Source organism: Centruroides vittatus, unplaced genomic scaffold (genome assembly GCF_030686945.1).
Source record: "Centruroides vittatus isolate TY-2023 unplaced genomic scaffold, ASM3068694v2 contig_1381, whole genome shotgun sequence".
Lineage (NCBI taxonomy): Eukaryota > Metazoa > Arthropoda > Arachnida > Scorpiones > Buthidae > Centruroides > Centruroides vittatus.
In genome coordinates this window covers 823,534-836,679 of record NW_027120867.1, presented here as the reverse complement: position 1 = coordinate 836,679, position 13,146 = coordinate 823,534, and the positions used below count along the sequence as shown (strand labels likewise).

Here is a 13,146-nt window from a genome sequence, read left to right as displayed (position 1 = left end):
ATCACCCTTCCTTTCTGTTTATTGTAATGGGATAACTTGAACATTGAGAAAAATTTAGTTTCAAATATTTGAATAATTGAAAATTTCTGATGGAGTCCGAGTCCAAATTTTAAGAAAACACATTTCTGCGGAAACATATTCATGGAGCTATGAATAATGATTCATAGCTACACCTGTTTAAAAACATAATATGAATTTCTTGCAATAGTATTCACATTGCTTCATGTTTAAGATGAGTCGAAAACTATCCAAAAGTGTAACTATTTCAATGATACTTAGTGAGTGAGAAGGTACAAAATCAACTCCTTGGTATCCACACACAATCACAATGCACTGTCACATTTAAAAATCCCTAATGTTAACATTTTTTAAAAAACCTTCGAATATGTTAACATTTAAGTTTTGAATATTTTAAAATGCACTCTCTTCTATTTTCTTTTATAATGATTTTATGCGAAGTGTGACAAGTCTCTGCTTTTAGCAATTGTTCATTTCTATTATTCACCATTTGCTTTTAATATACGTATATTCAAATCCAAATAATTACACTGAAAAATTCTTACTTAATATTAAATTAATTATTAAAATTTCTATGAAAGCAAATTTCAAAATTGTTCTTAATTTATTAATATAGCAATAATTTTTGAATTATTAATTTATATTTGCTATATTAATAAATAAAGATACATTAATCTAGATGTGGTGCAAAAAATATTCATGCAATAACCAAAAAATATAAATTTTTGTTATCTACTTAATTAAATATATCACTAATTAAAAAGAAAAGATAAAAAAAGTCATGCATAAAATAAGAAAAGAATAAAAGAAAAGCAGACAAAAACAATACTACATGCCTTTGCTCTTTGATACATGTCGTAAGTAGCCTGGCAAAAAAAAGCAAATTTTTTCATTATTATCTATAAAACTAAAATAACGCATGCAATATTTATTATAACATATTTAATATAAGTGCTATATTATATTTTTATTTTAAAATTAATAACATTTAAATATTATGGTATGATATATAAAACAGTCATTATCTTCTAACATCCAAACAAAACATCGATTATCAGAAAATATTCTATTTTATTCATCTAAATGTTATTGATATTACTCACAGTTCACCTTCAAGTATTATACACTCAAACCCGTTTTTGTGCAGTTTTTTTTTGTGCGGTATACCAATTTGATTGAAAAAAATTCATATACCGCACAAAACAAATCATATAAATAAAAAAATCGCACAAAAACAGTTTGAGTGTATATAATGTTACACTAAAATTAAATTTTTGTCATAGAATTTCATAAATATATGAATTCAAATGAGAGAGAAAGACCAAAACATTATTTCTTTTATACAATTTAGTTAAAATTAAAATTATTTTTAAAAACAACTATCAAAAAGTGAACTGTAAATTTATCAAATATAAACCAGAATATCAACACAAATTCAAATACAGTATGATGCTATATATATATATATTATTTTTAGAATAACATCCATTTAAAAACTTATTAAATGTATAATTTATTAATAGTAATTCAAACTTAAAATCATAAAAAATATTATTATTATAATTATTATTATTTAATTCTAATATTTAAATACTTTCTTTTGATTCAAACTTTCTTAGCAGTACAGCTTCAGAGTATTAACATGAAATTATTTAAAATAATGTACAAATAGTAAAGTTCAATATATTACAGCAAACTCCAATTTTACAATCTAATTTGGCCACAGAAAACCTATGCTAAACTATCTATTCTATTTCCTATAAGATCAGTGTTATAAATTAAAATTATATCTCTAAGAATTTATTGTTAACTGAAGTAATAAATAATAAGTGTCTTTAGGTGTTAAATTTAATGGTATACACAAATATAAAAATAGAAAATAATAAATATTATAAGCAATTTCAATAAATCAATTTCTTCAGAATACTCATTGAAAAATTCATAAAAATTACAATTTTAGAAGACAATAAAAGATGTTCAAGATTGATTCTTTATGCAATTTCTTTCTAAATAATGATGTACCAACATTGACCGGTTAACTTGTAATCCTGTTCTGAATATAACAAAAATTAACTAAACTTATTAAACATAGCCAAGAAACAGCATACAAAACTACAAATTTCATTGTAAAACAAAGACAAGTGTAAATAACAAAATGAATTTGTTACAAAAAGTTAGGTACAAACATGGTTACTTTTCGACATAATCACTGTGAAAATTGAGGCATTTGTCATATCTGTGGACGAACTTTGCAATCCCCTCTTCATACAATGTTGCTGCCAGTGACTCGAGATGAACCGTAATGTTGTTTTGAAGCTCGTCATTAGTCTCAAACCTCTGCCCTCCTAGCCATGTTTTTAGTACAGAAAAGAGGTGGAAGTCGCTCAGCTCTAAATCAGAGCATTATGCTGGGTGTTTAAAAAGTTCCAAGCTGGGTGGAAGTCTTCACACATTAAAGGTGTGAAGACTTCCACCTTTTCTTGAACTGAAAACATGGCTAGAAGGGCAGAGGTTCGAGACTAATGACGAGCTTCAAAACAACATTACGGTTCATCTCGAGTCACTGGCGGCAACATTCTATGAAGAGGGGATTGCAAAGTTTGTCCACAGATATGACAAATGCCTCAATCTTCACAATGATTATGTCAAAAAGTAACCATGTTTGTACCTAACTTTTTGTAATAAATTCATTTTGTTATTTACACTTGTCTTTGTGTTTTGAAAAAAAGACCATTGGAGGTTGAAAAAAAGAACTGCCCTCATATATTATAGTAAACATTTCTCAATTAAGTTTAAAAGCTGTTCCTTTAGACCATAATTAAAATGAGCTGAAAGGTTTCAAAATATTTCTGCTTTATTGAAACTATTGATTTTGTATGTTAGTTAGATTGTTTAAATTGTAATATGAAATCATTATTTCTTTCTGTTGATGATTTCCAAAACATTCAAAAAATTCAACACAATGTAGAGTATAATAAACTTTTTAATATTTATATATCTCCAATATCTTATATAATGAATATTCTGACTTATGTTGTGTTTATTATATAAGAAGAGAATGATTTTGGCATTTAGTACTATAAGAATATTCTTTATTACAAAAAATTCCAAAATTATATCATATAAACTACTTGAAATTATAAGAAATTTCAAAAATTTTACATAAATGATATGCAGGCTGAGCATTACATGTTATTTATATATCTAACGTTACTATGATATTTATAAAAAATAAATAAAATGTTTAAATGAAACTGTATATAACCATACACAATTCATCACTATATGTTTACAGATCTGTGTATCAAAATATAATATTATGAAGAACTTTTCAACAAGAAAGAATGTAAAAAAGAACTGCTTCTCTACAATTCAGCAGTTTACATTGTACAGCAGAATTTCTTAAAAATCTAAACATTTTATTTTATTTTTGTTATTATTAATAATTAAAATTTATTAAAATACCTTAACTATGTCTACACTGTCATAAAAATTTAAATTTGGTATACTTTTGAATTAAATTATCTGAATTCAAATAACACTTTAAATATTTCAAAATGTCTCCATTTGTTTCTAATTTATAACGTTTATATTTTGCCATTCTGTGTGTAACTAATACACAACATAAAATAGATAAATTTTAAAATGCTGAAGTATAAAAATTATTATACTACATCTACATATGTTATATTCAAGTTAAACTCCACTTTTTAAATATATCAGCATACTACATAAATAAATTACCAGTTTAAAATTTAGATATTTACCTTATGTATTTTTAAAAATAATTACAGTTAGAACGATTGTAAAAAATTATTTTTATTTTGATGCTAAATTTTAGTTTCTTCTTAGATTATTTTATTAAAAAAGGTAAAATGCATTTATTGAATAAAAATCTAAAAAACTTTTGCATGTTTATTTAAAATAAATTAAATATTTACTTTTCGAACTTAAAAAACTTTCATTTCTAGTTAACTATGATTCCTGAAATATGCAAAGCAACATATCAAATTTAAGTTTCACTGAGATTTATTTATTGTGGTTCCAATCCTCTGCAGTACAATAAACTCTCTTGCTAATCCAACCTCTCAATTATCTGGCATATATTCCAGTGGAATTGCCTATGCATTTCCATTTTCATGAAAATGTTAGTCATGTCACAAATCCTGTTTTCCTGTTTACTTGAGTTTCATTTATATGTAAATTATTGCACTTCAATGTATTGTATTATTGCTTGCCTACCTCCAAAAAGAATCAATACCAAAAATTCACCAGTACACCAAATCAGTTACACGAACCCCAAAAATATTTAATATAACAAATGTTTTCATCCTTATCAACCGAACTACTTCAGATTATATAAGCCTACTAAAGAACAGAATATCAAATCAAATACATGTATTTGATTTGGTATTCTGTTCTTTTCTTATAATGAAACCGTGCCTTTTCTTTGTTACTTTCTCTTACACACAATTAAGTGATATAATAAGACAACAGACTATCAATACATCCACTCTACTAATTGCCAAGATGCATTTTGGGTATAAAGCCAACAGAAGAGGGATTTATACCTGAAATGTGTCTTGGCAATTAATAAAGTGTATGTATCGATAGTCTATTGCTTTATTATACCACTTCATTTCGTGTAAGAGGAAGTTGGTATTCTGTTTTTTGATTTGGTATTAATATTTTTAGTGTTTGTTTACTGGTTTGGTATACTGGTGTGTTTTTAGATAATATATACTAGTTCTTAAGGTGTTTAATATATGAGTACTGAAGGGCAGCAAGTCACATCATCAATTGTCTTTATGCTTATAAATTTTTAATAATCCAGCACTCTTGCTAATCATGCACTTCTCTATGAAAGGAATGACCAAATTAGCAATAGTCTATTGTACTTCAATAATATTTTATGTATAAATTAATTTTTAAAATTGATTCCAACTCAAATTAGTTTGAATTTAATATGTTTTGCTCAAAATGTGTAATAATGTAACTAGTAGTAGTAATTAATAAAATATGATTTCTAGAGAAAAATAAGTTATTTAGTATGGTAATAAGATCTTTACAGTTAATAATTATAATTATTTTAATTATTAACAACTTATTTGAAAAAGCTTAAAATAATTTTATTTCAAGCTTTCTCATTCTCAGAACATATAAATGAATTATAATGTTTCCTGTCATACTTGAAATTTTACAATTAAATTAAAGATTTTGTAAATAAAGAAAATTTCAAAGTGCTGAATAAATTATTAATTACACTTCCAGAATAAAATCTACTGTTGAGTAGTTTTAAATACAAAAAATAATCATTTAAATATTGTTTTTGAAACATTAATTATTTTTCTATTTTAATATTTTATTAATTCTATAAATTATTAAGTAACATTCTAGTTTTTTCTGTAAAAAAGAAATCATAATTGCCTTCCTATTAAATAATAATGTATAATCATCAGATATTAAATTAACTCATTTTCAATTAAAAAGTATTCACACACTTCTATACAATAATAATACATTTCTTTTGTATGTAAATTTACTTGTAAATTTGCATGAGTTCAAACTGAGATATTTTATGATATATTAAAAAGTAATTATATAAACACAATTACAATAATAAATTAAGTATATATATAATTAAACATTCAAAAATATACTTTACAGGAAGATCAACTTCACTCCGGTCTGCATTTTCTACTGGCATTTCTAAATCAAGTTTATCTGTTTCTGATGGTGGGACATATTCTTTATCATTTTCTACAACGGAAGAAAATACATAGATGCAAGCTTATAAAATAACATTAAATACAAAATTAAGATAAATAGTAATTTCATTTTAAAATAGATTGCTTTAAATTATATTAAAATCTAACTCAATATTTATACAATCCTTATATAAAAATTTATAATTTCTAGTAACAAGTGAGAAATAAGTGACTGAGTATGAAAATATGAATTTTTAGTTTTTTTCCCATATCAGAGGATAGTTGCAAAATCTGGAAATTAAACTTTGAGGTTTTTTTATTATTATAAATTAATAAAGACATAACTGCTTGTATCAGGAAGCCAATATTTAATAAATAAAAGAAATGCTTTCGGTCAAAAAATCATCTTCAGTAACATAACCACGAAGAACCATACCTTTGTAAATAAATAAATGAAAAAAAAAGTCAAATAAGCACAAGAAAAAGATTTGAATGTACAAACACACACACACATATAAGTGCCTGTCTGAATTTATTCTTCATACACAGTGCCACCACACTATCCACATTCATCTTCATTATTCTAATTCAAGTTCCCAATATCAAGTTCTAGTTACGCTATTGTTCAAGTTGCAATTTTTTGTCGTCATTATTATGGAAAATTTGAGATTATTATTTTACTAATGTATTGTATTTTAAAATCTTTTTCATTTTCTGATTGATGATAGTAGTTATCAATTGTAGTAATTTTTGAACTATTAAACTTTTTCACAAACTGTAGAGATCTAGTGTTAACAGGTAACTAATTTAATACTTTAAATTTATTACATATAATATGTAATAAAATGAAGAATGATACAATTTTAAAATTACAAAATATATAATTTTAGAATAAAATTTATTTTGAATGTCTTCTTTTTAAGTTTTAAAGCATTTTGGTATCAGAAAAGAAAAAATACCAGAACTGTCATCATCATCTTATTCAATGGTCTTAAACTTTTAAAATTCATCTCATCACATGTAATTTTCATAAAATCCCATCATATAAGTGAATTTATATAGAAAAATATTATATATAAACAATTTTTAAATTAAAACATTAAAAATAAAGATTATGATTTTATTCTAAATATAAAACTTCATTATTTAAAACTGTTTAAATTTTTTCCAAGATAAAAAAATGTTTTTTATATTTCTAAAATAATAATTTTATCATAAATTCAGTATGTTTGCAAAATCCTTGAAAATGTTCTAAAGAACTCAGTATCCTATGGAAAAAATCTGAATATCAATGATCTTGTTTCAATACCTGATGAAAAAATTAAATATAATTAGTCTTTCAAACAAATCAATAGTGTAAGTCAATCTGCTAAATAAGTTCTTTATAGCAATTAATATTGCTTTATATTGTCTAAGATGCCTTGTATCTAAAGATAACTTAAATGATAACATTTTAAGAAAATTGTATTCTTATTTATTTATATTAAATTTTAAATTATTTTAAATATCAAAAGTTGTCAGTTTAATCTAAACCTACATGAATTATATATATATATATAATTTATGTAGGTTATATAATTTTAAATTTTAACTTATATATTTTTAAGTATTTACCTGCACATAAAAACCTCATGATGCTTTCTGTACCTTCTTTACAAATTTCTGAAAATTTATTTTAAAAAATTTCTTAAATATTTAGCTATTTAAGAAGTATATTTAGTTCATTACTTTCATAAATATTTACTAACCTGGTGATGGATATTGAAAATTTTCTGCATCCAGATGGATTGTTTGTAAAGTTTCAACCATAGAAAATTCTTTTGGAAGAGTTGTTACTTTATTGTTCCTAATGTCTAAACTTCGTAATCTCGGTAATTTGCATAACATAAAAGGAAATTCTGTAAATTTATTACCTAAAACAAACAATAAAAGTACTATAATAATTAGTTAAATTATCTTTTATGGTTTCTATTCATTGATACAATAAATATAAATAACAAATATGAATTACACTAAATGTAAAAGATCATATTTCTTCATTATAAAACATAAATACAAGTGAAACATCAAAATTTATATTCATTTCATTATGTTTATTGTTTTAATAATATGAAAAATTTATAATTAATTTTGTACAACCCCCTGCAACAGGGACAAAATCCCTTTTTGCTAATAAAGATTGATTGATTGATTGATTTTCATTTCATTATTCTAATTTTTCAAATAATATGTTAAAAGTATATTATTAGAGACAATTAAAAATAAAATGTATAAAAATGTAATGCACTTGCAATTGATAAAAATGGCAAAAGCACAAAATAATATCATATGATTTGATGATAGTTTTTAGTTTTATTGGAATAATTGAAATACTGTTTATATATATATATATAAACAGTATTTCAATTATTATGCAAGACTATCTAGTTTAAGTTTGAAAAAGATATATACTGTACATATAGATGAGTTAATTCTCTTATTGTAGAAAGCAATCTAGTCAGAACCAGTGGTTTTTAAAGTATGCTCACACTCAGGTAGTCTATGAGCATGCACCAGATGGTCCACAGACTGACCTAGTAATCTATCCAAAATATATGCTGTTTAGCCAGAGAAATTATTTTCATCTCTTACATTAAGTTACCAGATAGATAGTGTGTCAAAATATTTTTTCTATCATTATCTAAAGTAATATTTTATAGGTGCACAGGAATATAGATGATCCACAGCTCATCTGTGACTTGATTTATGTGGTTTGTGGATCAATAACCTTGAGAACCACTAGAATTTGTGTGCACATGAATGCATGTGTGCAAAGATGGAAAATGGAAAACACAAATTTATTTATTTAATTATAGAATAAAAACATAGTAATTAATATTCAGCAGAGATGTACAGAATGTCTTCATATAGCCATAAATGCATTTATATTCATTTTTTAAAAGTTAACTTATATACAAAAGTTATTGCAAAGTATTTTGTACATATTGAAAGTTTTTTGAGTACTAACTAGATCATAAAAGTAGAAGTCAGTCTCTCTCTCTCTCCTGTTTTCCATACATACACATACAGTAAACTATTTCCTTTATGTAGCTGTAACACAAAAATTATTATACTAATTATAAAAATGAGATGTTGTAAAGTAAACAGTTGTATAAATGGACCTACAGTGTATAGTGTGTATGTATATATGTGTGTGTATATATATGTGTGTGTGTTGTGTGTATATATATATATATATATATATAAAATAAAAAATATTTATTTATTTGTTTTTGTATGGAATAAGCAATACAATACAAGGATAATCTGTCAGGGATTACCTCCCAGAAAAAACTTTCTATTAGAAACTGGCCCCTAATTTAGGTAATAGGTATGCAGGGTCCATACAGGTAATTTCATCTGTGATTCCCTGACTTTCCCTTACCAATTATGATATTATTCCCTGACCTATTAAGGTCTCTGCATTTCCCATTTCCATTATGTCATATTCAGCCAAGTCTATTTAAGCCCATTTTCTACACAATCATATAAATTTTTTTATTAAAAACACTTTATTCACTTACAAAAAAAAAACAAAAAACTTGGCGTAAAATTGATTATGATTAGCTACATCATTTTTATGTCATATAAAAAATTTCATGATTTTATTTAAATAAAAAAAAAAGAGTCAATAAATTAATACACAGTTTAAGACTACACAATAACGAGTCTTTCTATGTCCTTTCTCACACCTCAGGAAAATAACAGTCTTACAGTGGAGTCAACCTGTTATTACAGGCTGCTCATCCACCTCACTATGCAAAATGTTACAGGACTTCCTTACAGTGACAGCACAAATAAAAAATAGCCTCTAACAAAAAGTTGACTCCACTGTAAGACTGTTATTTTCCTGAGATGTGAGAAAGGAATCGAAAGACTCATTATTGTGTAGTCTTAAATTATATATTAATTTTACAATTATAGTCCTGGCAATTTTATCAAAGAGTCAATAAAATTGAACTAATAAAAGACTCACTTCAAAGTCATTTGTGGTTATTATGATAAGTTTGATTTTGAAGCATATTAATAGCCAATTGAATATTTAATAGTTATCTAAACAAGAAGCATTTCATACTACAAGAAAAAGATCATTGCAAAATTGAATTATCTTAAAACGAGGAGGTGGGAAATTCAAATTATTTAAACAGAATAAATCATACTCAGTGAGAGGGAGAAATCACTTATTGCGTGCTATTTTTGGTCCAGCACAGACCTATTCAAGGTCATTGCATTTCTCATCCCACCCGAAACTTATAATGGGAGCAGTGGAGTTTTGGCAGAAAAGTGGGCCATTGTCAATGGAGTTTTTGGAAACCTGACTAACTCTATCAAGTTAAAGTCAGGTATATTTTGTATACTTCAGAAAAAATATGAACTTCCTAAATATCACAGGCCATCCGAAGATTAGAATTTGCAGTTAAAGAGAAGACAAAATTAGCAAGATTATTATCTCCACATACTGTATTTGGCCAGCAGCTAATAATACAACAAATAAAAGTACATAAATTATGTGAGGTCTATCACATAATTTATCCAAAATATCCCATACACAATATCATTAAGCCAACTGACAGTCCTTTGCATGTCCCCACAGCATCAACTGACTGCAAAAGGTTAACCAGATGTCATGCAGGTCAAAAAAATTGAGAGGATTGTTTTACAGGACATAATTGCAATTGTTTAAGGCATGAATCTGTCTTTGTATTATTAAAGAAAAGATAAGATGTAAATGAATAAAGTCTTGCGATTATCACATTCCAAGTCAATAACCTATTGGTTCAAGAGGAAGTGCACTTGAAATATTTGCATTGGAGTTGGCACACTGGGTTTTCTTTATGCTCTCTATACAATCTGCATCGTTTGGCATTAGTCATTTTGGACTTTTCGGATTCCTTTTAAATTTTTCTTTCTAATGATATACGTTTCTTACATTTCCATTCATATTTCCTTTGCAATTTCTTCTTTGACTCGCACACTTATCAGCTTATAACTTTACAAATTCTATTTTATCAGTTATTGCTGCTAAATAATACTGTAGATCCTGTCGTTCTGTACAAATCAACACTAATTTCAATGTCCTAGCTCTTTGCAATCCAAAGTTTCACTGCCCAAACATTGTATGGCTTCGCCATTTTCAGTGTTCGTGTGCACTATTACTTCTCCTATGCACAGCTGCACACCCCAACATTTTAAATATGAACATAAATTTATCCAACAAAATTTAAATTTCTAGACCATCACTTATAGTTTACATGATATAAGTGTGACAAACCTTGCCATTTTTTTGGTTGCTCCAATTTTCATAGACCTATACCAAACCAAATTTAGACATATTCACATCAAAAGAAACAAGAGCAACAGACGGATTCTGCAGTATTTGCAGATTCCCTGACTTTTGATGCCATTCCCTAATTTTTCCTGCTAAAAATCTTATTTCCTGACTTTCTAGGTCTGTACAGACCCCCTTGATATATGATAAAACTCACACAACTAGCCCATTGTCCAGGCATGAACCTAAAACCAACTATTAGTGTATTCAATGGTTTTATCTACTCAACCACTAGTTGAAAAACACAAAATAATTTAATGAGAACAGAAACTTTGGTCATTTTAGATAAAATTTTTGGAAAATTTAATATGTTAAAATAGATTTTGATAATATTAGTAGCAATTAGAACACACAAGTCACAATATTGATAACATGATCAACTCATATCAGGACTAGATTATAATAATTGGACTTATTAATTTGGTTATTATGATCCAGCCCTGATTTAAGAAAATCTTTTATTTACATATTCAACTTTATCAAAAAGATATTTTTATAAAAATAATTAATGTTATAAATTTCAAATTTATACATTAATTATTGTAAATATTTTAACTTATTGCAAAACATATCCATCATTTTATAATTACCTTTGATATTTAAAATTTGCAAATATTTCAATTGTTGTATAGATTGAGGTAGCTTCTTTAGTTTGTTGTTTTCTAAATTTAATACCTATTAAATAAATATTCATTTTAAAGAGAAATTTTTAAAAAAGGATGAAATTATATAATTATTGACTTTATCTAAGTAATTTTCAAACAAAATATTAATTAAATATAAATACAGTCGATTCCGCTTAATAGCGCGGCATCGAAACTGGAGCTTTATGGAGCTACAAAATGGCAGAGCTTCTAAACAAATATCCCAATAAGTTATGCAATTGAGATACGATAACACATGTCATGTTAAAGAGCTATGTCAATGCATGTTCTCACCAATAAAACAAACGTCTGAGCACAATAAAACCATTTTAATGACTAGAAATTATTTCTGTACAAAAAAATCATTGCAGTAATATCTAGAAGATTGGAAAATTCTCTTTCCATGATTGACAGCTGATAAAGGAAACCAGACAAACATCATGTATGGAAAAGACAAAAATATTCAAATTTGTCTCTCTTTTGTTTAGTTTTCCAAGAAAAATACTGTGTCGGCAGGGCTACTAAGTGGCATTTCGGAGCAAGTAGGCGAAGTAAATTATGCTTGCATTATACGATTTGATTTCTTCTTGAATGTTTTGTCCTAATATGTGGCATGTCCTACTAACTGACCTGGCTAATAACTGGAATTGACTGTATATTTAACAAAAAACTTAATATCGTGGGAAGTCCAATATTAAAGGTACAGGCCAAAATTACTCTAACATTTATAATTAAAGAAAATATTTAATACATTTCACAAAAACTATGTACTTCTGTTTATTTCTCAACATAATCACCATAAATATTGAGACATTTATCCCAGCGTGACACTGGTTAGAACATCCCTTCACAGTACTATTGCTTGTCAAGTTGCTTTAAGTAGTCCAGAACAGTGTCTTGCAATTCCTCCTGATCCTCAAAGCGTTTCCCTGCCAAAAACTTCTTTAAAAGTCCGAATAAATGAAAATCCGAGGAGCTAAATCTGGACTATACAGAGGATTGCAGGACTTCCCAATTCCGCTCTGCCATCCACAGTTTGGTTTGATATGACATGTGGAGTATAGTCCAGATAAAACTAGTGTCACTCCGGGATAATGTCTCAACATTTACGACAATTATGTTGAGAAACCTACCTGTTCAAAGGGATATAGCATACATTTTATGGCTGAATTCTTATTGCCAATCCTCCCTTTTTATCATGATGTGGAACTGGCCAGACCACTAACCTCTGTGTGTATGTAAACAGCAACACCAATTACAGTATTATCAAAGCTTTATGCAACTTAACTCCAATAAACTGACAAGAATTAACCAATTACAGAAAGAAAGACTGGCTCCATTCAGAGTTAGGACTAAAACTGTGGCCTCACTAAAATGTAGTCTAAAGCACTTCACAAACAAGTAGCAG

The 13,146-nt window shown here is 26.6% G+C and overlaps 1 protein-coding gene across 3 annotated transcripts in view; it reads right to left on the bottom strand.

Annotated features, from left to right (window-relative positions):
* Positions 1–13,146, bottom strand: part of LOC136990913 (E3 ubiquitin-protein ligase LRSAM1-like) — a 105,404-nt gene that overhangs the window by 45,460 nt on the left and 46,798 nt on the right. For 2 of the 3 annotated variants that reach the window (XM_067289381.1, XM_067289379.1), the window contains exons 7-11: positions 11,685–11,769; positions 7,475–7,639; positions 7,341–7,388; positions 5,684–5,778; positions 855–884 (exon numbers count right to left, since the gene is read on the bottom strand). In XM_067289381.1, the coding sequence (XP_067145482.1) occupies positions 855–884; positions 5,684–5,778; positions 7,341–7,388; positions 7,475–7,639; positions 11,685–11,769 (423 nt within the window). The remainder of the gene's footprint in view (positions 1–854; positions 885–5,683; positions 5,779–7,340; positions 7,389–7,474; positions 7,640–11,684; positions 11,770–13,146) is intronic. The other variant, XM_067289380.1, reaches the window with a different exon arrangement.